The sequence below is a fragment of the Ixodes scapularis genome, unplaced genomic scaffold, assembly GCF_016920785.2.
Source record: "Ixodes scapularis isolate PalLabHiFi unplaced genomic scaffold, ASM1692078v2 PGA_scaffold7__128_contigs__length_106722199, whole genome shotgun sequence".
NCBI lineage: Eukaryota > Metazoa > Arthropoda > Arachnida > Ixodida > Ixodidae > Ixodes > Ixodes scapularis.
Window position 1 is genome coordinate 21,660,829 of NW_024609882.1, and position 27,909 is coordinate 21,688,737.

Sequence of the window (27,909 nt, forward strand, 5' to 3'; positions counted from 1 at the left end):
AGCCTCCTACTGGCTCTCGCGCGGCGCAAGTCCAAAAAACTCCACCAGAGAAGCCCTCTCCATGGTGGCGCAGTGGCTGGCCGCTGAGCCAGCGGAGCCCGCACAGGCATACTCTGGAGTGGCTGCACGGCCGTGCTCGGCGTGGCACAGCCACTTCACGAGAGCGCGTGATAGGCCGTTGGCTGCTACCTCGGCATTAGCGAAACGTGGCCGTCCACGCCAGTACGCCGCAGACGAACTAAGGGAGCGGAAGAACGACATTCATGCTTCCGCATTGTGCTTAGCTGTCCTTGGAATTCTTTTTATTTTACTTTTGTTAACTTTTTTTTTGAACTGGGAGCTGAAGCTGCGAGCTGTATGCAGATATCCTGTGTTCGAAACGTTGCAAGAGGTAATTGTGTTGCGCGTTCCTTTAGACAGCGGGAAATTCCCCAATGGGCGTCTGGTGTCTCTGCCATTAATGAGAAATTCAGCCAATGCTGTACCACTGCTGTGGTACTGCATTGGGTAACGTGCGCCGTACAGTAGAGATGCACGACCGCACCCCGGCACAGTGCTCTTCCGTATCAAAACGGGCAGGGCCAAGGGTTGAACCCAGGACTCCCATTATCAATCCCCACTCCTGTCCGTTTCAATCGGGTTAAAAGTCGGTTAACTGTTTCAACATAATTCTTCACCAGGGGGTCGTACAACATACAAAGGGAAGAGCAGATAGCGCATAAATTTGTTTCTCCGATTTCAAGTGAGTAGGTAATAAAAAGGGTGAAAAAACTTTTAGCCTTTCCACTCTGGTGAAGAAAGAAGACCAACGAAGCTGTATCATGGTGGGACAACCTCAAAGACGACACCTAGAGGACGACGTTTAGGACGACCACAAGGACGATGCCTAGGATGACCTCGAGGTCAACCTCAAGGACTACTTCTAGAATGTCCTCGAGGACGCACTTATGGCCAATGCCTAGGGAAATTCAGGTTTTCCACTCTGGTGAAAACCAGAGTGGAAAGGTTGCCGCTATTTATGAGCGACGGCGGCAACCAGACAACTGGCAAGCCGGTTGCCGCCGTCGCTCATAGATGGCGGTAGCTGTCCCAAGTTCTGTGTCAACATTTATTTGGTGATGGACATGAAACTGGGGAACTAGACCTTAACAGCTCCGCCGTAATAACTTGTCAGTATAGACCAAAAGGTTACTTTGTGCCATTTGATCTTCTTTGTTTGGTCTTCAACGGTTGACCTCCAAAAAAGTTTTTTGCGTAGGTATAGTTTTTCCACCTCATAGTCTTTCTACTTCCTTCTTACCCAGTGCCCGGCAAGCAGGGAGAAACTGGGAAACGACGAGTCTTTTCTTGTAGGTTGGTCTTTAACCCTTAGATCGCTGGGTTTCGAGGAAAGCTACCATGCCCCTGTGTGGTGTTTTTTTTTAATATAGATTTGTACACAGCCATCTGATGCTACCATTTATTTTGAAGTAAAAAAATTCTTTCTACTACGATGTCGTGTAACCAGGACAATTTCAAGAGTGCTGTGTAATACCTCTAAAGGCGGGTCCATATCACAAGAGTGAATGACATTTTAGCGAACAGCGACATTTGAGCGAATGGACGTTTTAGCGAATAACGGGGGCGCGCGTTAACCCATCCGTCGCGCTGCGCTTTACGCCGCTTCGCGGCGACAGTCTGCGGCAGCTCATTACAAAAATGCGAACCCACTTGGCCCACATGAAAACGCTGCTTCGCGGCGTCCGACTATTCGCTCAAGTGTCATTCGGTGAGACGTGGGCGTTCGCTAAAACTTCATTCGATCAGGTGAGTGCCTCCCTCTTAAGGCGTGGGTTCTCGAGCTGGGTTTCTAGGAATCTAGAGGTTTGCCCGAGTACCTTCAAGGGTGCCCTCTCCTCCTCAGCCATCCCTGCCCCTAAGCATGCATTTTCTCATTTAAGCCAAAGTGGAGAACAAATATCAAGATATGAATCGTTATTCAAATTAGGCTTAAATCGGACCAGTTTTGCTACGATGATTTAAATCTAACCTTTTGCGCAAAAGTAATCACAAAAATATATTTTTATTAACTGTGTCTATCATTCAATGCTTTCTATGTGTATTTGTTTTAATTTTAAATTAAAGATGCCTCAAGCAAGAAAGATTTATATCTGGCTAAACACAAGCATTTGTAGCAAGTCTGAGCGTTGAGCATTCCTTCCGCCTTCATCAATTACGCAAGCAAATCGGAATACAAAATAAAAAGATTGAGATACACCTAAGCACTTGTGAGTTGTGAATGCAAAAGCATGTATACGTCAATCTTGCTCTATGCCTGCTGGCGCGCTGACTGGTGTTGTCTAGAGTTCCTGTATAGGCTCCCTACGGGAGAAAGGGACCCATACAGGAACTCTAGCACTGACGGATACGCAGCCTGGTCGACGCACGCCAGCCAATGGGTTCACAGCGGTGTAAAAGGTGCCGTTGGCTGTGGACGCGCGCTAGCCAATGGGATTAAAGCGGTGACGTCGGCTCGCTCCACGAGACAGTTAATGCCTTCGCATAAAAAAAGTCAGAGGACACCTAAGCACATCTTATGAGTTGTAAATGCGAAAGCATGAATGTCGTTCTTCACGAGCGCGTGCGCTCGTGAAGAGGCCGCGCCGCGCTGACCTCGGCCATGCAGCCTCTCCAGAGTTTGCCCGAGTGGGCTGTGCGGCCAGGCCCACACCGCCGCACCTCTTACTGGCGGTCGAGCCACTGCGTGCGCTGCGCCGCCATGGAGACGTCTGGTGGCGTCCCTTGGAGTTGTGCTGTGCCAGAGCCAACGGGAGCCTATCCATCAGACTTCTGCTACAGACGACGGGCTTCGCTCCACCGGGAAAGGAGAAGGTGTCATTAGGTGCAGCTTCAAAGCTGATGACGTCTGTGCGCTGTTTGGGACCAGTTAATGCTCTCGCATTAAAACAAATGCAGCTTTATAACTAGTAAAAAAAAAAAGTTGCTGTTATTCTAGTGTGGCTCAGTTTACACTAATAAAAAGTTCCTAATTAAACTACTTTAAGTTACAGTAACACTCTTCTGCATTGTTTTCGGTGATTGAATGAATTGGTAAATAAATTCGCCATCTTTAAAAATATGCCCAATAATGATAAAGGATCACAATTTCCTAGCTACAGCGACCTCATACCTGCCAACTCTTCCGAATTTTTCGTAAAATGTACGAATTGGGAGTAATTTTACGATTTTACGAATCTTGCTTCAAATCTTACGAAAAACCTTTTTTTTTTTTTTTGTCGTTTTTGTAATTTCGTTGTTGGCGGTATCTTGCACCGCCACAGAGGACGATAGGTACCATCCACAGCAGCGTCGTGGTTTTTACTATCCGGTGGCCACGGATCGAGAACCAATCCAATGCTCAAAGCCTTTGTTTGTGTGTTCGGCGGTGCACGGGTGCACGTTCGTTCGGCGTGCTCAGACGTTGTTGGGCCTCGTTGCTTCGGCCAGTTTCGAGGCGAGAAGTACGGCGTCTGTGTTTGTTGCACGTGTAACTGTAGCATTCTCCTGGTCACTGTGGCTTCGCGGCGCAATGCCGAATTCCAGACCTCAAAAGAGGTACTTTCAGGTGTTCCTTAAGTCCTACACGTCGACATTTCCGTGCTTCGTGCCGCCCAAAAAGCGAGAGAAGTTTGGATTCTGTAGCACGTGCGCGTGTGATGTAAGCGTTTCGCACGCTGGCCAGGCTGACATTAAGCTGCACATCGCTTCGCGTCACCCCCCCCCCCCCCCGCCGCCGCCGCCGCGGCTGCGGAACTTTTACGAATTTGAAAGTCCACAGGTTGGCAGGTATGCGACCTAAACCAAATAAATTTAACTATGTAATGCCCTCGAAGTTGTATGTACAAACCCAGACATGACAGGTCAGTGTTAATGTCCATCACAAGACCATTAAACAATCCTGTCCAAGCAGGTTGTTGCACCTTTTATTCGACATAGCTATCGCACTCTGGATGTCTTGCCTTCAAAACCTGTCCAAATGCAATTTCCATCCCCCCCCCCCCCCCCATGAACGACTACGCTAACTCTGCAGCAAGGTTGCAGGCTACTCTGCTACTCGACCGGCCTCAACACGATGAAGCGGGAGAGTATAAATGCCACTACACATGTGCCAAGCACGAAACAGACAGCGAAGATGTAGAAGGTCTCTTCGTCGAAGATGTCTTTGAATGCCGGTATCTGTCCGTACACCTTGAAGAAGAGCTCCGCCTGCGGCGTGAGCTTTTCCGACTTCGCCATGTATCTCGGGAGGTGCGTTCACTCCTTGACGACGTCGTGGGTGGTGGCAACCTTGTTCATGGTCTCCAGCACCTCGAGGTTGGTCAGGTAGTCGGTGCGGATGATCACCCGGTGACCGTCCACTGGAATACAAATAAGGTAGGGTCACTAAAATAAGCTACGCTCCAGGGTATCAGCACGCCATTACCCGACTATATTGGTATGTCGTTACTTTTAAGCAGTAACATGTACAACACCATTTAAACAGCCTGGTTTTAATTCTAACCTAAATATGTGTCCCTTGCGACAAAGGCAGATGGGCAACGCGAAAAACAACTAAAAAGTAGGAGAGTATAGCAACGTTTATCGCTGCACACGTCGGTCGATTTCTACAACCCAGCGGGCACAATAAAGTTAGTTGGTTGACCCTTCTAGAATCTTGTTTTGATTGAATGTAAACCCGGAGGTTGACAAAGACGGGAAGGCACAGAACCCATTACCAGCTTCAAACTTCTGAAGCAGAGAACAAAAGAGGGGAATCACAGATTCATTAGCTCTTCCTGAAGCACAAAACTTTCAAGCCCGTCAGTATAGAACTACTCTTCAGTGTTGCCGGAGATGTATTCTCAAGGAAACGGGTAAAGATAACTGGTGAAAACTTGGAGAGACAGCTACTGCCTAAGTGCAACAACTACTGAAAAGAAAACAAACTACGAAACAAAAGCAGTTTTGTATTTGGCCGTCATAATAATGAGAAAAAAACTCTCTACTCGGGCACCTAGCCAGGATTTTGTTTCGGGGGGGAGCCCGCCCATGACTAAATGCCGTTTGAGGGGGAGGGGGGAGAGGAGGTCCCAGCAAAATAGAAAATTTCGGGGGGGGGGGGGGGGGGGGGGGGGGCAACTACAATTATGAGTACGACATGGCAATATCCCACACTGCCTGATGAGTTACGAAAATGCAGAGGGGAAGCAAACTGGTTTATAAGTGCGAGGGGAGAAATATTTTTGGTTTCTAGGCTGGGTGGCGCAAGCTACCGCTCGTTATAAGGGCTATATACAGCCACTAGAATTCATCCATCCTATGGCTGAAGTGACATTACTTCTAGGAAAAGGCATTGCAAGTCCACACAGGACACGACTTCCTTTGAGAAACTTGGCAATAAGTTACGTATATGGACAGCTTCTGCAAAACTGGCATATCTAGTGGCTAAAGCAAAAAGCTGAAGAAGCAGGCTTACCCGCCAGTGTGCTCGCAGCAGCTGGCGGTCGAAACACGCAAGTTCGGAAACATGACAGAATTTGCCATGACTGCTGCAAACTTTAACATATGTTTCTAATTTTACTGTATCAAGTTCCTTCCAAGTTAGAATCATGAGGGGAAAAAGCTCCTTACACTGGAACTTCCCCACACCGGTGTTAGCATAGCTGTGAATAGTAGCAATTCTGAGCCATTTCTATATCGAGGCTGAATCCAATTACGTAATTCAGCGAGGTGACTACTTGTTTGATATGCGATGTGAAGTTACCTAGCCTGACAGGCAGAGAAAGAAGCATCGTATAAATGAGATTTGAGCTGGCAGTCGAGAGCATGCAGTGATGGAAGCGGCATTTAACCTTTTGCGGAAGTTTCTGTAGCGGGCAGAACATTGGCTTGCAGCGGTCATTGATTTTGACTAACCCCTCGTGCTAAGTATATACCAGCCGCTGCACCTAGCGCTCTGGCGCAAGGCGGTGAAGCTTGACACGCGAGCTGGTGAGGCGGCATGGAGGCATGCGGTATACATGATAATTAAGATATTTCGTAAGAGGTACAAGACCCTGCTTCTGTCTTATCACAGTAGACGCTCTCCTACAATTTGGCAATGTTTTCACGCATTGTTTAGCTTCACATCACCGACATAGAGTGGAAATTGAGACTATGTCGGCGATCAATCCGTCAGCCTATCAAGCGGTTCACAAGCAATCTCAGTACTTCGTTTCACCTTAATTTAAAGCGCAGCCGCTGCTACGGGTCAATGGAAACCAACCAGCATCAAAGCGCAACATCATAGCATTGGTCCACCTTTGCACTGCGTGTTTTTTTTTATCGTCTAAACGAATCAAGTGCTGCGAATCTCCCGTGATTTGTGCTTTCAGTATGTGTTCAAGCCTTCGACTGTACACTGACCTAAGATAAAAGAAACTATACGACCAATAATAAACTTCTCTTTTACTTCATTGCTTTGCCAATCTCGGCCCAGGTTTGGCGCAATGGACCTTTTGTACAAACATTGGTTCGAGAGTAAATGGTTCCAGTACCCCCACTCTCTTCCTTCTGGCGCCCAGCAGAGAGCGAAGATGGTTTCTTTGTCTCGACTTCAGGGCAGAAGATTAAACACGATGGGGACAAAGGTGAGTTTGGGGGAGCCGTATCTAGGTCACAGCGCCTCAATGGGTGAACAGAATGTAGCCGACGTTTTGGGAGGGGAACGGGTGGGAGAGGCCTTGGGCGAGCGTTGTTTTCTAGCCACTTAGTCTCGAACCAAGTCGCGTGTCTAGGTGGCAGAACATATTCGCCAAGAGGTCCATTCTTAGCAAAAATGGCACTTCGGTACAAGATGTCTCGTCAGACCCTCGTAGCACTAGCTGGATGGATGGATGTTAATGGCTATACCCTTTGTGACGGGCGGTAGTTTGCGCCACCTAGCCTAAGTCTAGAACGACAAAAACGTGATTCCTCCTGCCCTTTTAAGACCAATTTTTCTCCCCCTAACTATCACCAGGCAGTGTGGGATATCACCAGGTTGACCTTTGGGGGATCGGGCATAAAAAAACTAAAAACATCACCCCCCCCCCCCCCCTGCCTCTTCCCCCCGGCGAGGGAGTCGCCAATTTTCCTCTGTCCCGCCTGTTTCCAGCTGTGCTAGTTAGTTGACCATCATTTAATTTTCCCTCGATAATTTCCACCAATGTTTTATCACTGGAGCGCATGGTTTGCGGTCAGCGCAGGACATCGCCACGTCATGTTTGTATATCTGCACCACTGGATGCGGTCACCGTCCAAATGTAAGCAATTGACCAATTTCAAATAATGCAACAAATAAAAAAAAAAAAAAGTGTTCTTACGCAACGTGAGCTCGATGGATGGGTCGGAGCGGTCACAAACAACGTCGGTCTTCAGCACACAGTCGGGGTTCGTTTGACGCACCCGCAGCGCACTAACCTGGTGAAGGAAATCTCTGGAACACAAGAAGAGAGAACAAAGAAATCTTAAGCATTGCGAAAGCCGAACTCCGCCTTCGCAGCTGTGAAACAAGCCTTCCCACGGACAGACGCTAAGAGGGAAAGTTCAACTCTGCTTTCGAGGGTGGTAAAGGAACCTTCCCCAACCTGATCGGGGTGACGTTCTTGTGAAAAGGATCGAACTTAACGGTAATTCGTTTGAAAGGTCTCAGTTGAAGATTTTTGGCTGCTCGGCGTACTGCTATTTGGACAGGACTTATAGTGGACATTGTTTCAGTCTACAAACAGTTCGGCCATGCGGCCACATCGGCTGCTTGAAAGCGGAAGTGGCGGAAGTCTACCGCAAAATGGCTGCGGAGCTTAAATACAACATAATTACAAAAACGACAAGTAATAACTTGAAACTAAATAGTTTTAGTGTTTTTTTATTAAAATCTATTTTTTATGAGTTTTATTTGAGATTATATTTAATTGTAAACGTGCATTCGCTGCGGACTCGAGTTCTTGTTCAGCTTTCGTGTTTCGTGCGTTTGTTCTACGCCATTTTGAGCAGGCTTCCTTTTTAAACATAAAACAGTTAATTCGACGCCAAGTAAGCGTTTATAGTGTGTTCTTTGAGTTCGCAACAGTCTCGCGGCCCTACGAAAAAATATATTTCTTTCCGAGGGACCCACAAGTAAGTGTGTTCGACGATCGTTTCGCTTGACTTGCGGACGCCGAGGTATTGCGCAATCACACCTTGTAAACGTGTATGGGACCTTTTCAAGATAGTTTGTTTCTATTTCGTTACTTACGCCGGTTAGGTATGAACATTTAGCGTGCATATGTATGACCACATTCGGAGCGTTTTCGGTCGCGGCGTTCACCAGACTGGTACGCGCCAATGTTTGCTGCGTAGCTAGGCCTAGCTGGCTCTAACCACCTGTTTTGCGCCACTGGTAACGTTTCTTGCGTATCTTGATCGGAAATACGGAGAGCCATACCCGAGTAATATCCGATCGGAGTTTAGCACTGACACCCGTCAATATGTTAACGTGACCAACTTCGATAGATATTAGTTTCCTTGTGCTTTGAACCCATGGCGGCTTCCAAGGGGTCGCTTATCTCAATGCTGGTTCTTTAAATTTCGTGCGACTTAAAAGATCTTTTGAGATTTGTGGGTTTTCATTTGGTCGTATTAATGGGTGCCCATGTAAAGTTGACATTTTGTTTCGTCGAGTTTTTCGTATGCTAACGCATTTAGGGCGGCAGCGTTGGTATTTTTGGGGGGTAGGCGGTTAGGCCTAAGATAAATCTGGGAGTTTATTGCGCATTTTTATGTTTTTCTTTTTCTTGTAGGTGGCATCAAGTTGCGGATTTTGGTGGCTCCGCCGTCCGTAGCGATGCCTCGGTCACGTAAACGTCACCACTCGCGCTCGGAGTCCCTCGATTCGAGGAGTTCGACGAGCAGCTATCGTCACAAGCGTCGAAGGCCTTCCAAAACGTGAGTGGTTTTCTCGTCACTAGTGTTTGCGTGTGGTTTACAACCGTGGATCGTTATGGAGCCAACCTCGGTGACCTCATATTGTCATGCTTTTCGGCGGCGAAGTTACGTGCATCTGTTTCCTCGGTTGGTTCGGTGGAGAGGTGGGAGAGGGGTTGGGTGCACGCCGTGTCTAGAAGGGCCGTATCAAAGCGCTCTCGTCAGCGGAGAAAGCTCGTACAAGAGGCGTGCTGTGTTTCCCCGCGCATGTAAACATCCTGGAGGCAACGTACTGCGGGGTCACAGGATGCTGTAAAACATCCTGTATTTTTGTATGTGTTTCTAAGAAGGAAGTGTTGCTGAACGTTGTTAGGCTGTAACCGACATCGTAATCTAATGGAGTTCTTTGAAATACGTCCCCCCCCCCCCCCCCCCCCCCCCTCTTTCACTCCATCCTTTTTTTTTTGGGGTGTATTAATTTTTTTGTTTTGTTTGTTAGCTGTTGCAGCAGCACACCATCTGTGGCTAAGTGCTACAGATGGTGTGCTGCTGAACGTTGTTAGCCTGTAACCGACATCGTAATCTAATGGAGTTCTTTGAGCAGCAACGTGCCCTGCTAGGCAAGATTTGGGGTGTAGGGGGGGTTAGTGGGTTTAAATTTCATTTGACTTTGAACCTTGTTTTCTGTCTAGTGGAGAGAACAGGCCATTGGCAGTGTTCATCTTGCACGGTGGAATTGGTTTGGCATGCCTTGGTCGGTCAGCTGGAGATGAATGCCTACGATCGCAAACTTTCCCAGTCCGATAAGTTTTATTGCATAAAGAAAATGCTATGAATCCTGCTGATAGTACAAGGTTAGGAGAGTACCAATTAAAAAAATAATTTTCTTTAACGGTTGGTATTTTTTCGCCATCAAAATAGTTCAATATTCCATTTCACCCTGCTTCCGATGGCAGCAGATGCTACAAACTATCTCAGCCAATCCAGTTCTGTGAATGTCCCGTCACTGCGCCCCCTTTTCAAGGTCACGTGACACTGTCACGTCCTTGGGTTGACTATGCCTTCGTTGCATCTTGGCACAGTATGGCCATAGTAGCTTTGCGCCATAAAGCCCGTAATCAACAGCCTTAGTTGCATCTGCTGCGGTCGGTCATAAGGTAAAACGGAGTATAGAAACGAGACTTGGCTGGCCATAATTTTTGTTGTTGTCTGGAGACAAATTGGATTTATCCCAATATAGCTCACACTTGCAAGTATCCCTAGTTGTACTGCAAAATGTGTCTTGTCTGCTGTGTTTTTGTGTTGGTGAAGGAAGATGTATCCCCATCCGTCTGGTGGATAGGTAGGATAATAGACTGGCTTTTAGGGGGTTTGCTCATTGTTTCATTTATTGCAATGTATGTGGTGCAATCACCGCAATATTGGCACCAAACTGTGCCAAGGTATTCGTCCCTGCTGCTCCCTGCTACCGTAAAACACCGCGCAACCACCCTCCTACATGTTACAATATAAAATTAAGAAAATGGGATGGGCGGAAAAAAATAGTGAATGCTCATTAGGCTTGAGAGCGGAAAAGCAGAAAGGTGCATGTAGCCTCGTTCGATTCAATGATTTGTTATAGGAGTAGCATAGGGAAATTTTCCCCAATTTTTTTTAAAGCAGCAGTGCTGTACCACTTTGCACTGGCATGCACACACAACGCTTCACTGGTTTGCACCGGAGTGCTCGGAGGAGCAGCTGATACGGAGAACCAGTTCAGGAAATTGAATCAGGGGATTTGTGGGGTCGACACTTGATGTGTCCTTTGCTTTTATTTCAAATGTTTCAAAAAAGCAGGGGGGAGTGCTCATTGTGACATGGGTGCACACTAGGTATTTAATTATACACTTGAGCAGAATGCAAGGATTTGATGCCGCTGCCACGTAAAAAAAACCTAATTCCTACTCTTAACATTAATACTAATAGCTCAGAATCCACTACACAATATGATTCAACTGCTGTATCAAACAGCGACAGTAGGTGCAAGTTTCACAAAATTTGTTGCACACTGTATGTGGGCCGGTTAGTTGGCTTTGTGGAGCATGCTTCCTGCCACGCGCTGGTGCACTGCTGAGAAGCGACATTCTTGTGGGGTTGACGCCGCAGTTTTGCTTATCTTACTACGCCACAACGCAACCAGATGCTTTGGAGAAAAGCACTCCTCCCGAGTGGATGGTTCTCATAGACTCATATTTGCTTTAGGTACTTGGAAAATTAACACAGTTAATCAATTCATATTGTAACAACTCCTCGGAGTATTCTTTTTACTGCATCTATTTGTGAGGACATACGAATACTGATGTTTTCCCTAACGAGTTGCATGCATATAGCGATATAATTTTTAAATGTTAATTGGGCATAAATGGGCAGCAATACAAGTTTAAATTTTAAGTATAATCTTTCATTTCTTTATCAATTTTTTTTATTAGTCTCCAACTGTTTGGAACCACAACCAGTGAAGTTTAAAATAATAAAACTGAATTCGCTTTAGCAGTAGACAAAAACCCTTACAAGCACACCTCTATATTTTTAAAGAACTACATATTTATTCTTTACAAATTGATGTCCATATTTTAAGAATTTTACGTTTTATCCCAACTTTCATAGCTTAATTAAAACATGCAATTTAGTACTTAAGTCATTATTTCTGAATGTCACTTGAGTGGAGTACCATTTTGATTTACCTTTGATTCCATGCATAAAATATACATCCACAGATGTTCATTCTGCTTCCTTCATCAACCAGCGTTGGTTTTAAAAGCAGCTGCTGCAATGAGCCTTTGGAATTGATGAAAGGAAATGAAGGGCTTTTGTCATTAGATATTAAGCCCACCAATAAACAACCAGCTCGGAATGATAATGGGGGGTTGTCGTTTGGTTGTACTCGACACGGGAGTCTAAGCTAGTACGTTTGCAGCGGTACCACTGCAAATTGTGTGGTGCAAGAGGTTCACCTCGTGTGTGTATGTAGGCAGAACTGGTCGAACGTAGTGTATACCACTTAGTGGTGGAGGTTGTTTCATAGGAGAGGGGGCTCTTTTGTAATTTTTAACCAGGATAAAACGAGCCCCCCCCCCCCCCCCACCTTCCTAGGCTGACGTCGTATGCTGACGTCGTATGCGCGTGGTTGATCCCTTTGGTAGAAACTAGGCGTCGATAAAACAAAACTTCCTGTTTCTTACTTTTTTTTTTTTCTCACAGCAAAGTTGGGCGTTTAAGGAGAAATCGGTTCTCTTTCTTATGAATGAAGGTTCAGGGTTTAATCTGATTATTGGTTAGCTGAGAGCGTAAAATCGGTTTGTCGTAATTTAAACGTAAATATCGTTGTTGTTTTTCTCGCAATTTTTAATCGTGAGCGTTTCCTTTGGAGCTCGTACACGCGGAAAAACAAATCAAACGTTCGGAGATCGGATTTTTTTTCTTCTTTCTTTCGATGTGTTTTACCGTTGCCGCGACTAGGAAGCCCCTTCCCGTCGTGTTGTGACTTTGCCCCGGCTCCGGTGATTCGGCCTTGATCGATCGGGCGCCCCCCCGTCGGTTTCTGTGACAACCACATGGCGCCGCGCGTCGACTTCCCCACTGCCCTACCTTTGGCGAGGTGGAGTCTCCGATACCAGAGGGAGAACAGCGTCAGGGCCCGCTTCGTCGTCGACCGAAGCATCGACCGCGGCTCTCTAGTACCGCGGAGGGGAAGAAACGCTCTAGTGGGGGGGGAGAGGGGCACGCAATTACAGCAGCACGGAACAAACGAAGGGGAGGCGGTCCCCCCCTCCGTGTTTATCGATCTCCGCGTCGCCGGTGGCAACGCGCTCGGGTAGGATAGTGGGGGAGCCGGAACACCGCGGCTGTTGTTTCCCTGCCGTCGGAGGAGGAACTCGTCGAGACGGATCATCCCGACCGGCGGCGATCTCTCCCCGTTCTCCCTAGGCTCCTTTGTCGGGTTTTGGTTCCCTTTGTAGCAACTCGCGCGGTCCGTGTGCTTGTCTCCCGAGTCGTACGAGCGTCGAGTCTTCGCCGCGCCTGGGTCCGGGAGTCATGGCGATGGGCCTGGTGCTTTGCTGCTCCGTTAGGTAGGGGAGTCGGTACTACCCCCCCCGCCGGCCGGAGGGGGCTTTCGCAGCCTCGCTAGTTCCCGTTCGTCGTCGTCTTCCTCCTTGACAGCGGCGAGATGTTAGGCGAGCACCCATCGGGGGCTCGCGGGCGCAGCTTTCGGCCCCGGGAAGTGGACGGGGGTCGGTCGTCGGGCGAGCGTAGACGGACCTAGCGACGGCGTGTTTTTTTCTCCGGTTGCGCAGCGAGCGGTACGGCGGCGCGGGAGGCGGCGGCGGCGGCCACCGCGACGCGAGCCCGGCGTCGCCGTGTTCCTCGTCGACGGCGAGCCGGCGCCGCCACCGGCGCCACAACCACCACCGGGACCACTCGTCGGACGACGACCAGCAGGGACACCGGCGGCGCCGATCCAGCCGGAGCACGCGACGCCGCGGAGACCGAGGACACCACTCACGGGTAAGCCGAGCTCGCAGGGCTCCCCCTCTTTCTCGGGGTCTCCCACGTCGTCGGAAAAAAGTTGGCTCGCTCACGCGCCCGCGCGCGCGTGGTCTCCGCGGTAAAAAGAAGGGGGGGGGGGGGGGGTCTATTTCGGGAGAACGGGGTTGCCACTCTAGCCCGGGACCCAGGGGGAGGTAGGGGGGGGGAGCCAGAGGCAGGCTCGCGGAGCCCGCTTTTTGCGTCTCGCTCGGTGGGGGAGTCAGTCCCGTTGGCAATGGTGGGCCGCTGCGCGGGCCGTCCGGATGCTGGGCGCGCTTCCCTGGCTTGCTCCTCCGGCTCCCCTGGGAAGGAGAGTGTGGCCAGCGGCATGTCGTCGGGCTCTCAGGTGAGCGGGACCAGTGGCCGTCCGGACTGCGGCCCCCGTTCGTCGCGCCCCCCAAAGAGCGCCAGGGCGCGTCCGCTGACCGGTCGGGGAACGAGTGGTCACCCAAGGGATAGGCTGTGGGGGTTGGGGCCCTATTTTTGGGGAGGAGGGGGAACGGCTGGCACCCTTCCTCCCTCGAGGGGTCCCGCCGGGAGCGAGGGCAGGGCCCGGACAGGGGGGGACGGACTTTGGTGCCCCGGACTGTTTGGTAGGCTGGCCTTCGTCAGGCGCCGCTTCCGTGGCCGGACCTCCGCCGAAGAGGAGCTCGTGAATGTAATGTGGCTGCATGCTCTCCGGGCAGGGCTTGACCTGCCGCAAACCATGGCTGGGCCCTTCCGGTCTGGCTTTCTCTCTCTTGCCCCCGGACCCCTGCATGTCCCCTAGCATTGCGGTGGTGGTAACTGTTAAGCAAGACTGACATAGTTTGCATCGAGCCGCCAAAACTGTGCTGCTTAGTTGTTTATTTTGTAGAGCCCCATGCGCACATACTCTAAATATTGCACGCATATGGTTGTACAAAGTTATAAGTTGTAACAGATGCTGTCAACCGGTGGGAACGAGTAGCAGCAGTTGTGTGTCACAGCTCTTGCAGAGGGTCTGTGAGCACGATTGACGGGCCGGTAATCGGAAGGCCAGCCATGGTTTGTGCGGAGCCTGGGGTTTTGGGTGGAGGGCCGTCGTGGCACTGACTTGCCTCTAAGGGGGCCACTGCTTGCCGCCGTGTCCGGTGGGGGTTTTATGGGGGCAGGATGGCGGAGAGGGGGTCTTGTGTGACGCTGGTCTGACGCACGGCCCTCTGGTGCCTCCTCCTTCTCTGTTGTTGTTCTCCTTCATGCGGTTTGCGCGACCATCTTGCGCCCCCATTCCTGACCGACCCGACGCCGCCGTCGACCGTGGTATCTGCGGGTGGCTGTCTTTGCGCTGTCCCCGTCGTCGGATGGACCGTCCCTCGTCGTCCCCCCTGCCGGTGCATTTGTTGGCTGTGCTGTGCTGGGACGATGCTGTGCTGTGCCGGGCCGCGGGGCGGAGCAGTCTCCAGTGCGGAGGCCACCAAGCGTCGAGGATGACGAAGAGGGACACCTGGTGTACCGGCCAGGAGACGTGCTCCAGGACAGATGTACTGGTCCTCCCTTTCTCTCGTGGCTCTTCTTCCTTCTCGGACGACTGTTCTTCCGCGAGAGGGCAAGCAACCCCGGGCCCCGTTGCGTTAGGGGTAGCCAGAGGCGCAGCCGCCGCAAGCCGTTTTTTTTGCTAGTCGCGGGCCCGTGCACGCCGTGCACACTGGTACGGGGAGTCAAGGGGGGTTCAAATAGTTGGTGGGAAACTGTTTACTGGCTGCCAACGTGGACAGCCCGTGTTAGCATCCATAGTTTAATGTGTGTCCACGTACCTATCTTCCCTTTTTGCCGGTTACGGGAGAACCAATTCGTCCCTCGACAAGAGAGAGGGTGGTTATGGTGGGGACAGTGACTGTGGGGCGGGAACCCTTTTATCTTTTATTTTTTTGGCTGGACGTGGGCAAAAAGTTGTATGGTGGTTCCGCCGGACTTCAGTGGCTCACGTGTTCCCCCCCGGGGGCCCGTGTCTTTTGCAGACAAGATTGTCACCACCCTGGGAGAGGGGACCTTTGGGAAGGTGGTCAAGGTGACCGACATGCACACGTGAGTGGTTCTGCGCATGCTTCCCTTCAAATGGAGTTGCACGTTCCAGTCACGTCGGCGGGTTGCGTGTTTTCTACCCCTCCTCTCCCCTTATGTTTGACGTGTTGATTCGCTGGAACCCCCTGTCTGATGTGATCGGAAGACAGGACTGAGAAGGACAGTGCTCTCCCGCCCTCGTGTACATGGTCTCTAATGTTTTGCATCGTCTCTGGGAAATTTGTGGGCCATCTCCGATTGCAAGACTCGCAGGTGGCGGTGTGTTTGTTGCTTTTCGGAGTTCTTACGACGCCTTAATTAAGCATTCTGAACGAAAAGAGGCAAACAGTGAGGAACTCCAGTATGTCAGCCATTTATCGCGGATCATGGTGCTACTTGTTAAAATTATAAGCTGCAGATCTGCCATCATTTCTGAGGAAGGTCACTTAATTTTTAATGGTTGGCATAAAACTGAATAGGGTCCGTAGGTTTCTCTAACCCTGTTCTAATTACGTAAAGCAGTATAGTGCTTCCGGACATTTAATAAGCAGGTATATTGGCAGACTTCCGGGAGTTCTCAAAGTTTAGGCAAAAGATTACAAAACTCTAATCTCTGGTGGATCCCGATTGGGCACGGGGAGCTACAAATGCTCGAACCGTGACTTCGCCATTGCGGCTGAAATCCATCCCTCTGTGTCAAGCTTACGCAGGATCAGAGCTGGAGTCATCTTTAACTGCACTGTGGAAACACTTTTCTTCGCGCAACCGGTGTCGCAAAGGTGCCGGCTGTCGCTCGGTGTCATCATTTTGCCACTACCCGCCTCTTTCTCTTTTCTTTTTTTTCCGCTTCTCCCTCTCTCGTAGTTGCCGCCTGCGCTCATCGTCTAATTTTGAGCGTACCCGTCTACGCGTTCAGGTTTCTGGGTTGCCAGGTCGAGAGGGGAGTGGGTCTCGCTTTTCGAACTCCGTCGTAGTCCGCGAGGGCCTCTGACGGAGCCCGTGAAGTGACGCACTTTCGGCTTCCGCCGAAAGGTCGCGCAATTTAAATTTAAATGCGGGGAGGGGGTCGGTCATGTGATAGAATAAAAGGTGAAGGAGGACGCCTTGTGTTCCGAACCGAGCGGAGTTGCTGTGTTGGCCCCTCTTCCCTTTTCTCGTTTGCGCGCAGTTTCGTTGGGTTTCTTTTCCTCGGAGTTTGCTTTTCAAGTTTAAGGGTTGCGCTGACACGTTTGGGGCGAGAGGGTGAAAGGATGAGAGGCATTCCGGTGGGCCTTGGGGACTTCTAAAAACGGCGCATTCCCCCCCTCCTCTTTCCCTCCGGGTGTCTTTCTGGCCGTTTGGGGGAGGAGGTGACGTGTGCGCAGTCTGGGTGTTTGCGCTCGCAAGGCACCTGACTCCTTGGCTCCTCTGGGTGTCTCACGAGTCCCGGTGTTTTGTTTACGCGCCCTCCTGGTTTACCCTTCCGCTGTTGACGAAATTTTATTATTTTATTCTCTTTTCCCTTTTTCAATTTTGTGAGATGAGTGCTGCCCTGTGTGCTCCTGTAGTGCCTCTTTGAAATAATTTATATCTCTGCTCTTTAATTTATATTTGAAGTGTAAGTGGGGAGGTATCCTGCAGGTTATGTAGTTGTATAATATTTGTCTTTTCCCAAATCGGCTTCTCCTCATAATGGTTGGTTGAAAGGGTCGGCAACTAATAATTAATCGGAGGATGCATGTTGTAACAAACTTTTCCTTCTTCGGGTCCAAATATTTTACTTGTTTTTCATTAGGGAGGCACAATGTGTCATGTTCCTCGTGAATTCCTTGTTTGTGAGAGTTTTGCATGTCCTTAACATGCACTATACAAAATTGTGGCATTTGGGCATAATAGAGGAAGCAGTGTGCAGTTATGACACTCCAAACTTCAACCACACGCCGCGCCGCGGGACCTCCGCAGAGAGACCAAGGAAGGTTTCGGCTCGGCTAAAATTTGGCAGTCCCGCACTTGACTCCCTGGCTGGCCATGCGCCCACATTTTCTTCCGAGGTATTCATCGCGCAATTCTGCTCCAAAGCCAAAGTTTGCTTTGAAGAATTCTTTTTTTTTTACTGAAAGACCGGAGAGGGGGAAAATAAGTGATGGTTTGGATAGTTTGGCTGCATCAAGGTTTAAAGTCTGGATGCTGTGCGAATGAGTCAGACGGGCCGTTGATATTGCATTAATAGCCCCAGCTTAAACCGAGCATTCACGGCTCTTGGAATGGTTTGGTGAAATGAACCTACCTTGGATCAAAAGAGTTGCGCGGACATGTGTATGGAGGTCAGATAGCTGAATCGATAGGATAGGAGACAAATATGTTAGCCTTCATCTTTGCGGTGGTCTGCTACATCATATGGAAACAAATTAAAATAAGAAAAAAGAAAGGCATGAGAGCATGGTGCAATGCTGTCTCTGTTTTGACTCTAGCACTTGTGCGATGTACTGCTGTGGCATTGAATGTGGTATAGTGCTTTTGTGGCAAATATTTTTTCCTTCGTTGTTTAAATGAAATTCATGCTGCTTCGCTGCAATTTTTCGAGGCAAGGTCATTGTTTCGCCAGTTCGAATACCTCCAAAATAGTTGGGGCAGTAAGAAGAAATTTCCAGCTCGTTTGTGCTCTTCCGGTTTGTAAACAAGTGCCCGTGTAAGCAAACTCGCACCTTTGGCATTTGCTACTGGCTTGTGCAATTTCACGATTGATTTGTACAACGGCGGTTGTAGGAAAGATGAGGCACTCGAAAGACAAACTTTTTGGCTATATAGGTGGGGAAGTACAGCCTGGTTTCCTCTGTGTGCAGTGACCAGACGATGGCACTGAAGATCATAAAGAATGTGGAGAAGTACCGTGAAGCCGCCAAGCTGGAGATCAATGTCCTCGAGAAGCTTGCCAATTGGGACCCCACGGGCAAACAGTGAGTATCGTCACAATCGCAGCCCTTCTCTCGACGTGTGCCGCCGAGAGTGGGAAATTAATATGCGTAGTCAAGACAAGAGCCTCCGAAGAACTGCACTTTATAACCAAATTTCCGTTACATTAGAGTTGGTCGTTAGAGTTGGAAGCGGTATTTACAGTTAGAAAATGTGACTTTCTGAGTCAGGTATGGATTTAGACACTCGGGCGATACTGTCTTGCTCTGTTGCAAACTGTTTGAAAGGATGAAAAACTTTTTTTGTGTGTGTGATTTCAGATAATGCTTTAGCAATGATTGTAATACTGAATTTTCTAAAATGTTGGTTACCTTGAAGTGTAGCTTTTTCAATGGCCCTGGTCTAGACCAAGTATATCGTGCAGAAACTGCGTGGATCATTCGGCACTGTGTGTCCTTTCAAAATCTTGGTGTGCAAATGATGTGGGCAGTATAAATGCTTGCTTTCCTAAAAGATCAGTTCTGCATTGTTAATTTTTTTAAGTGTTTTAATGAGCTAATTGTTGAAGATGCTCCCAGCTCCAGTTTGCAGTATTCTGCTTATCTCGTGAACAAATAAAGAGAACTTCCAATGTTTGTTTTTTGAAAGTTTGTGCTTTCCTCTTGCAGTCTCTGTGTGAAGATGTTGGATTGGTTTGACTTTCACGGCCACATGTGTCTCGCCTTCGAAATGCTGGGCCTGAGCGTCTTCGACTTCTTGGTGAGGATTGTATCTTTTTATTTTTTTTATTCTGCATGGAGGTTGAAGTTAAGAATGACTGACTCAGTGGTGCATGTTGGTGACAAGTGTGGTGTGTGTTTTACCTGAACAGAAGGACAATCACTACCAGCCATACCCCATCGATCAAGTGCGTCACATTGGATACCAGCTCTGCTACTCCGTCATGTGTAAGTGTACCCTTCTTAAATAGTTCTGGCAGTTTATTTGGTTTGTCACAAGTGTCCAAAATAGGGTGGTATTATTTTATGTTTTATTTCGTGGGCTGTGTTTTTGAGTTTCATAGAGTTTTGGAAACAAATGGAGGGCTGCTGGGTGGCTGTCTTCAGAAAGCACTATCATTTTCTGGGTGCCAGTGTTGGCTTAGTGGAACGAAGTCCCTACCTGCAATAGTCAACCCCAGTAGGATGGATGCGAAAAGGTCGTCGTGGCCTTGGCGCTATACGTGTGGTGGGCGAGCATTTATAACTTGTTGGAAAGCATAATCTAGTATTAAAGGGGCCCTGCAACAACTTTTTTACTGATTTTTAATTTGCACCGATCCTGAGCGCACTGAACGTAGTAACTTAAACTTTTCTTTTCTCGAATTTCGCTTTATTTTAAAAGTTATAGGCAAATTAGAATTACAAAAACAAGCAAAAAATAACGTCCTTCGTGACGTCGTAGGTCCTGGCTTGAGTGGCCGTGAACTAGAGGAGGAGTAGTGAGCTCATCGAGCGCTTCGGCTGCCGCACTCCGTGTCGACCGCTCGAGAGGGCGCCACTAAAGCATGTGTTGGATGGGCTGTGTGAAGCGGACAGTCAGGGCGGTTCGCATTGCATTTGCTGCACGATTAAAGACTAATTTGGCATAACACTTCATTGGCCTCAAACGACAGCAAATACGGGGTAAATATCAGTTCAGAACGGGAGCCACTTCGCGCTGCCATACCGCCAAATGGCAAAATCGCCAACCAAGCCCGCGCCGAAAGCCTTCGGAACGCTCGGAATTGATCGGATCCTCGAGCCGGTATACGACCGCAGCGGTATACGACCGCAGCGCCGCCGCGTACATCCGGGACCTTTCTACGCACGCCGTTCGTCGGCGCCTCATCCCACTAGCCCTTTCTAGTATGCGCCGTTTTTTTCCGCCGCTTGGTGGTGGGTATGTCGACGGGTCATTTCTTGTTTCCGTACTTTATAAACTGCATGTTTCTTTTCTGATCTAAAATACTGAACAAAACTATTTTCATACATAATTGAAACGGTTTGCGACACTTATATTTTGTATCTCGACTAAAAGAAAAGATTTTAGCGGTTCTGACCAGTAGTAAGCCCAGGACCAAAGACGTCGCATATCGCGCGCTTTCGCCAACGCAGGTCGCCCTCGTAGGTGGAGGAGGTTTCAGCGTCGTCCGGTTAAAATATGTCGCACTGATATTTAGTTACTCTCCGTGCCCGCTGGCTTGCCTGAGCCCCAAGAGACGTGGAAACCGCAAAAAAGGTAGATGCTTAAATATGATTGCAGGGCCCCTTTAAGACTGGGCTTGACATTCTTGGAAACAACATTGAGGAGATGCTACGGATATTCAGGAATTACAGTGAAGTCATTGTATTGCAACTTGAGGTGTGCCGAGTGTTTCCAAGTGTCCACTCCTTGTGAATGGGCGGCTCACTTATCAATTGTTTCACAGTTATTAATCACAAAGGGCTCACGTATGCCCGAAATATTGAAGTTTTTATCTCAAGCTGTGCCACCTCTATGTAGCAATGTGGGAGGCACTGACATAGGTGCATGGCTTTATACAGTACTTTTTTTTATATATATATACCATAAGAAGGTGAAGAGAAATACCTCCCATAAACTGCAGAACCTCCTGGGTTCAATCCCCACTCCGTGCCTGTTTCAATCTTAATGAGTTCATACCGGCACGCGCTCGTGTAATTGCTACTGCATGGTGCGTGTTGAAGACCCCAGTTAGTGGTTGTACTTCACTGGCTAAATTTCTCATCTACAGCGAAGAGACTAGCATCAAGGCTGCCTAAACATACAAGCAACGAAAATTTTTTTCCTTCCATAAAGCTTTTTGCTTGCCGTGATCGACGGTTTCCTCCTCCCGCATGCCTTCTCAGTGTTCACTTCACTAAAGTGGAAAGAGTGGAGGGCTTGGTGGTATGAACCTGTCCGGCTATTCTTAACCTACAACAGGCTATAGCTCTCACGCAAACAGTGCATTATGCATTACTGAGCTCTCATGCCTCTAGCTTCGATAGCATTGCACACAACTTGAGAGATGACTGCATTGAGTGAACTGCTGTTGTCCAGAGTGCCATGGAATGAACCGTAGTTCCTTCGTTAAATGCCCTTGCATTGCACTATGCCTTTGCAACTTTATTGGCATAGTCCTAGCTTTCTCGACCCGAATCAATTGCCGCATACACACAGTGCCTGGAGACATTTTTAGTATTGTGCAAGGAGCCTATAGAGGGTGGTGTAATTTTGATGTCAGTTCTGGGTGCTAAAGCATTGGAGTTTGAACGTTCTTTGGGTATGCGGTGGCTCTAAGGGAGTATTTGCTGGCAGCCATAGCCGAGTTAGTGGCTGCTGAGCTTGTGCGAATAGGTGACATCCTGCCATTGTGTGGACTCTGAGCTGGCAAAGCTACCCCAGCTTTTCCTTGGCCATGGTTGCTTGTACACAGAAGTAACTCTGTTCCTTGTGTGTTTCTTTTCTGGGGGCCGGCAGTCTTGCACGAGAAGCAGCTGACCCACACTGACCTGAAGCCCGAGAACATCTTGTTTGTCAACTCGGATTATGACATCAGCTACAATGCCAAGAAGGCAAGTGCCACAGCCTTTGCGGTGAGCCAGCACTGACCGGAATTCCCTAGGAGGGGCCCAATTCCGTCCCTAGAAGTAGCCGTAAAAAAATTTAAAAAATTTGAGTTTTATATTTGATTTACACTTGCCCTAATATTGTTGCTCAGGGAATGCTAGTTAGTCTGGCTTTTGTATTAAAAATATTGGTGCTGTAGTAATGATCAAACGAGCACCGAATAGTTGTTCCGATACTTGTGGTAGCCATAAGCACAGCTTGGGAAATGCTGAAGAACTTTTTTAGTATGAAAGGGTGCCTGTTTTAGCCCGTTACTTTTGTGTGTCGGTCCAGCACACAGGTGCAGTAACCTTGTCTCATAGAACATAGTTGCGTAGACAAAAGTATTGGCCACAACTGAGGAATATGGAGGGCAGTTTTCTTGTGTAAAAAATTGGAGCTGTCATTAGACTATTGGGGAAGTATTAGACTAGCAATTTGGCTATGGTCTATGCAACTGCTACCTTACATATTTTTAATGGTATCTCTCTGCAGTATGCACTAATTTATGCCTTCCAATCATAGCTGGATTGATTGTGTGCAGTGTTATCTGTTCATTTATTTGGACACACTAAAACTTTGATTGCAAGGCATTCGGTTTATCAAAATGGCAAGGTCCTCATTTCGCTGCAGTGTCCAAATCTGGCAAGGTGACGAAATGCAGTCGTGCCATCTGTCCTGGCATTAGTCTAAAGCTGAGGTTGAATTTCGCTATCTTCCAAAATGTGCGACTTGTGAAGAGGAAGCTTTTTAAATCTTGAGAGAGGCAGCGGACGCTAAGGTGTTGTTCCAAAGAGGTCTCCTAGAAGGACCAACGGAAGCTACCCTCGGTACTTCCAAAAGGTTGCTTTTTATTTAGTTCTTCCGACGGGCTTTGCGAGTTGCGCCGCAATTGTAGGGCCAAGTTCCCGGTCCGTGCGTGTTCCAACTGACCCCCGCGTTCCCTCCTCCCCGGGCAGAAGCGGGACATCCGGCGTGTGAAGGACACGCGCATCAAGCTGATTGACTTTGGGTCGGCCACCTTCGACGAGGAGCACCACTCCACGATTGTGTCAACGCGGCACTACCGGGCCCCTGAGGTGATCCTGGAGCTGGGCTGGAGCCAGAGCTGCGACGTGTGGAGCGTGGGATGCATCCTCTTTGAGCTCTGCCTCGGGGTCACCCTGTTCCAGACCCACGACAACCGGGAGCACCTGGCCATGATGGAGCGCATCCTGGGGCCACTGCCCTACCGCATGTGCCGCAAGACCAAGTGAGTGGGCGCACCGAGACGCAACCGATGCCACTCCGGAGGCGCCAGACCAAAGCCACCTAGACGGCGAGGCTTGGGGGCTGCATTTAGTACGTCGCGTACAGAGGCAAATCTGGGAGTGTACGCAAGCTCTGCTGCGAAAGCTTGTATACGCGAAGTCCATTTGCATTCGCAGAGGTAGACTCCATGGAATTATAGCGCTGCGGAAGCTAGCTAGCCTCGACAACGTTGCACAGGTGGTTGACGCACAGGCGGTGGGGCGCACCAGTGGGACTTACGCGACAATGGTGCAATGTTGTCGATTGAGTCCAGTTTGTGCGGTCTGCTAACTTGAAATTCCAGGGGCCCTATGCTACGCAACGGGACCAAAGACTGGAGCAAAGCAGTCTGCTGCGATTGGTCAGCGGTGCTGCGCTGACCAATCGCAGCAGACGACATTGTCCCGGCATAATGCATCAGCTTTCTGCTTGACAAGCTTTGGCACACTTAAGCTGTGAAAAAGGGTGCTGTTCTCGTTTTCACTATAATTGTGAGTGAAGACCAGTCTATGGCACGTTGCCCTGAACATCCCTCAAAGTATGAGAGTCGCCCTTATAGTTAATGCAATGCTCATGCTTGGGGTGAAACGAAGAATAGGTACTGTTGCTTCCTCGGGACTCGCTGTCGCTAAAATCGTCGTAGAAGGATCGGAACATTTTGTCTTGCCTCTAGATGAGTTGCTTGTTTGTATTTTTGTCTCGCGGTTTTATTTGTTACTACTGGCGACACACAGATCGCCTAGGGTATCAAAATTCTTTCTAAGACTCCTGGTTACTCTTGAGCGTGCAAATATTTTCTCTAGAAAAGGATGTTTGTTGGTTAGAGGCCATTTATGCTGGCCTCTGTCCTGTCCCCTGGTGTTTTTTATGACACAATGCTCTAAATGCGTCCCAATGTGCAATGAAACGCATGTGTGAGATCGGTGTGATACTGATGGTCAATTAAAACCATTCTTCGAGGCCCCTTTAAATTAAAAATTACTGCCAAGCAAAAGTCGTTTGACTCTTACTTGGTGGGGGTATTTTTGTTTAGCACCAAAGTGCACGTAAATTCAAATTTCATTAATGAATACCTGGGGACTCTGTTCAAAGCAATATGCATCTGTTAGAACCCCGGGGCAGTTCATTATTGTTGCGGCAGCATTTCTTCTTATCAGCTGATAAGGGCGTGCTTCCCCTGGGAATACAAGCATTGCAACGTTTTCGAAGTCTCTATTTGTGCAAAGTGGGAATCCATCTGACCTTTGGCAAAGTAATTTAGTCTCAGGATTGTTTCCACCACAGTTAGGAGAGGCACTTGCGTAAGCACCAGATATGCTGATGATGGGCTGTTGGGGCATTCCAGCATCTATCGGACGGAACAATGAAGCCTCTATCAGCAACTGCTCAGGTTTTCCGACTGTAACTTCCCTTTGATAGGACTTCTTGGCGAGAATTCTGGCTAATCTGGACCAATGATAGCTGACGTTGCCCATTTTCTGAATTCATTTACACAGTTCTTTATTATTTTTCTTTATTTAACTTATTAACTACCCACCCCTACTGCCACGACGAAAGAAAAAATGTTTTTGTTTCCCAACAAAACAAGCAGTTTTTAGGCGACTTGAGCAGTATTCCTCAGTACAGCCTGTCCTCAAACATGTTGATGTGCAAATGTAAAGTAGGCTGCCAACAAGCTACATTTGGCACGACTGTAAGAAGTGTTTGCTGCATGGTTGCCTGGTGGGAATATGATCCTAAGTCACGTGCCTCTGCTTGGGGAAGATGCTGTGGTGTCATTTCAAGGGGCTGTACAACAATATTAATTTTGGACGTTTTTCCACATTACACGGGCTTATTGGCACTAGTGGGATCCAAGTATATCCACACGTAACACCACCGATAGGAAAAACTTCTTTGTTGCGGTGTAATTTCATGTAAAAAAGCGCGTTTTTTCTTTCAATCTTTCTTTGCAAAACCTGCCAATGTACCTCGGAGTTTGCAGTGTTGGCATAACCCCCCCCCCCCCCCCCCCCCCCCCAGTGATAATATTTGAACGCTACTCATAGATTGAACCCGAGCATTACACGAGCACTTGATTTGGGCTCTAGATAATGAATAGCTTGCTAAGCATTCGAGTAGAGGCTCATATCCAGTCGCTGTAATGACGACAATGGCCAAACCCTAACAATGTCTGGAATTCGGTGCGTGGCTGTGATTAACATTTGCACCATATAATCCACCCCAGATCTCGTGGCCACTCGTTCTGGCTGTAAATTTTAAAAAATGACGCTCTTTTTTTTTTTTTTTTTTTTTTTTCAGTTTTTGCAAGGGGAGAAAAACTAACGCGTGTTTCACAGATTATAAACATTGGGGATTCATTCTAAGCAGTACTTGCGCAAAGTCCAAAAATCGTCGCACTGCCCCTTTAATTGCGCGGTTAATACATTGACTACCAGCCGAATTGAAGGCGGCAGAAGGGCCACACACAAGGTTGGTCCCTTTTCTGTGGGGCCTCCTTCAGCTACTAGAGCTCCATCTGTTCCATAACCACTTTCTGTAATCATCACAGCCATAGATGCTTCTGCACTATAAAACCACAATCAATCAATGAATCAATCTTGAGGCCTCTAGCTTGGCTCTCAATCGTAGATCATTTTTTTGTCGCTTGGCGAAGGGACGAGCTTATGCCCGTGTCTCTTTCAGGACGAAGTACTTCTACCACGGCCACCTTGACTGGGACGAGAAGAGTTCTGCGGGCCGCTACGTCAAGGACAACTGCAAACCTCTACGGGTGAGCTGCCTTTCTAGCTTTGTCTGGCTTGCGGTTTCTTGGCTGGACATTGCCTGGCAAAAGTTTTACAACGGGCATTATAATGCACTAATGCTTTCTCAAGCACTTGGCGGTAGATTCATTAAAAATGCCTTCTTGCATTGGTTTTTTTTTTTTTTATTATTATTATTTTTTGGGGCCGCCTTTACACATTGTAACCTCTGTCTAAAAAAAGAAATGCTCTCAACGATAAGTTTTGTAGTGTTCCCACTACAGTATGTTCCTTTGGGCGCTCTTGTTTTGAAGGGGACAGTAGAGTCTTTTCTGTGTTGCAATGGTGGCTAAGGGTGACCAGGTGGATCAATCTGTGTTAGTTCTAGTGGCAAATTCTCCCCGTTTTCATTCAATCAATCAATAATTTCACTTCAGACATTACAGCCTCATAAACGTTGAGGAGGGCGTGAAATTTGGTAGCTGTTGGTATCGTCTTGCCGTATTTGAGTTCTTTTGCATTCAATTTTTCTCGTTTTTTTGAACCAGCAGTCTTCAAAAATTTTGCATGCTTGTGTTGCAAGACCGAAGGAGTTTCATTCATAAAGCTACAACTGTTGCCCTTGTTAAAGAAGAGGAATATCTAAGGAAAATAAAACACGAAAACTGTGGGGACAAGCAGAAGGAACACACACAGTGCTTTCTCTTACTTGTCGGTGACTTATTTACACTTTATTGCTGTCGTAAACGCCGGTTTGCAATTGCTCGTCACCGCTTACTAGAGTACATGCCGCTGCCATCTATCGGGCAGCCCTAGAACATATCTGATTTGCAAATATTTCCTAGTTTCTTACGGGTCACTTTTTAACGATGGACTCAATATTTCTGTCAATGTTATAAAAAATCCGAATCTCATAGGGAGAGCGTACGTCTGACCGCGCAAATACTGCGGATCCTCTAGTCTAGGCATACACCGATCGGACGTACCGACTGGCCCAAGTACAAACGTAGTTGCACGTTTCCAGCGGTACATGGCCCTGGACGACGAGGACAGCCGGCAGCTGTTCGACCTGATCTCTCGGATGCTGGAGTACGAGCCGTCTCAGCGCATCAGCCTGCTGGAGGCGCTGGACCACCCGTTCTTTGCCTCCCTCCCCGAAGAGTACAAGCTGCACGTGCAGCTGCAGAGGCAGGGTTCAGCCTGCTCCAGAGAGCACAGCCTGAGCAGGTGACCCTAGTGGGACGCCCCCCCCTGGCAAGAGGAAGACGACGACACCAGAGACGACACTGTGCATATTCTCCGCATTCCCCTCTCCCCCCCGCGTCTCTGACCTTCTGTAGATACTCTTTTCCTGCGTTAGGACGTTAATAAAATGGAAAACCTCGCTTTGTTACCACCGTGGTGGCGTCTTGTCTTGCGGTGTACTTGGCTCCCTTGTGGCGCCGTGCCGGTGGTTGGCGTCGGAGGTTATCTGTTGTTCGAGGGTGTGAGAAGCCGGCAGTGTTGGCGCGGCGGTCAGACTAAAGGGGATGTTTTGTCCAGTTTTCTGCAGAGCTCGGTGTAACACAATGCCTGTAATCTGGATTCTTTGTGGTCCTCCTTGATCGAGCACAAGGCATAGATTGGACACTAATGCTGTGTCATTGTTTTACTTATTGTACGGTGCTTTGCTTATTGAACACGAGCCCCAGCTGAGCGGTGACACAGCTCGGCTGCCAACCATTATCAGAAACTCGAGTGCAGTACATTTCCTTTCCATACCAGTCGTAAGGCACATGCTTGCAGGGAGTGGTACGTTGAGTGCTTTCGGTGATTACTCGTTAAT

The 27,909-nt window shown here is 48.5% G+C and overlaps 2 protein-coding genes across 7 annotated transcripts; one reads left to right on the plus strand and one right to left on the minus strand.

Annotated features, from left to right (window-relative positions):
- Positions 1-3,906: 3,906 nt before the first annotated feature.
- LOC8053379 (39S ribosomal protein L53, mitochondrial) lies at positions 3,907-7,808 on the minus strand. Its single transcript, XM_029973579.4, has 3 exons — positions 7,626-7,808; positions 7,362-7,474; positions 3,907-4,397 (listed from the first exon to the last, which is right to left on the minus strand). The coding sequence occupies exons 1-3, from the start codon at positions 7,745-7,747 to the stop codon at positions 4,294-4,296; spliced, it is 339 nt and encodes a 112-aa protein (XP_029829439.1). The 5' UTR covers positions 7,748-7,808; the 3' UTR covers positions 3,907-4,293.
- A 162-nt stretch (positions 7,809-7,970) lies between these two features.
- LOC8053378 (dual specificity protein kinase CLK2) lies at positions 7,971-27,481 on the plus strand. 6 transcript variants are annotated; one of them, XM_029973581.4, is made up of 12 exons: positions 7,971-8,154; positions 8,817-8,961; positions 13,275-13,485; positions 14,924-15,008; positions 15,486-15,552; positions 18,351-18,464; positions 19,089-19,179; positions 19,292-19,367; positions 21,922-22,016; positions 23,010-23,302; positions 26,026-26,113; positions 27,109-27,481. In XM_029973581.4, exons 2-12 carry the CDS (start codon positions 8,861-8,863, stop codon positions 27,313-27,315), a joined length of 1,428 nt encoding a protein of 475 aa, XP_029829441.1. In that variant the 5' UTR covers positions 7,971-8,154; positions 8,817-8,860; the 3' UTR covers positions 27,316-27,481. The 6 variants fall into 6 exon arrangements, with proteins under 6 accessions (XP_029829441.1, XP_029829440.1, XP_042142104.1 ...); XM_029973580.4 differs by having other exon boundaries at positions 7,985-8,154; positions 21,922-22,037; XM_040498734.2 differs by lacking the exons at positions 7,971-8,154; positions 8,817-8,961 and adding an exon at positions 12,831-13,049.
- The last annotated feature ends 428 nt before the right edge of the window (positions 27,482-27,909 follow it).

Excerpts from the sequence above, each read along its gene's own strand:
- LOC8053378 (XM_029973580.4), top strand. The coding sequence starts at position 8,861 with ATGCCTCGGTCACGTAAACGTCACCACTCGCGCTCGGAGTCCCTCGAT. Across the intron at positions 15,009-15,485 it reads AGACGTGCTCCAGGACAGAT|ACAAGATTGTCACCACCCTG; the intron begins GTACTGGTCCTC and ends TGTCTTTTGCAG. Across the intron at positions 19,368-21,921 it reads GCTCTGCTACTCCGTCATGT|TCTTGCACGAGAAGCAGCTG; the intron begins GTAAGTGTACCC and ends GGGGGCCGGCAG.
- LOC8053379 (XM_029973579.4), bottom strand. The coding sequence starts at position 7,747 with ATGTCCACTATAAGTCCTGTCCAAATAGCAGTACGCCGAGCAGCCAAA. Across the intron at positions 7,475-7,625 it reads AAGAACGTCACCCCGATCAG|AGATTTCCTTCACCAGGTTA; the intron begins GTTGGGGAAGGT and ends CTTGTGTTCCAG. Across the intron at positions 4,398-7,361 it reads ATCCATCGAGCTCACGTTGC|TGGACGGTCACCGGGTGATC; the intron begins GTAAGAACACTT and ends TTTGTATTCCAG.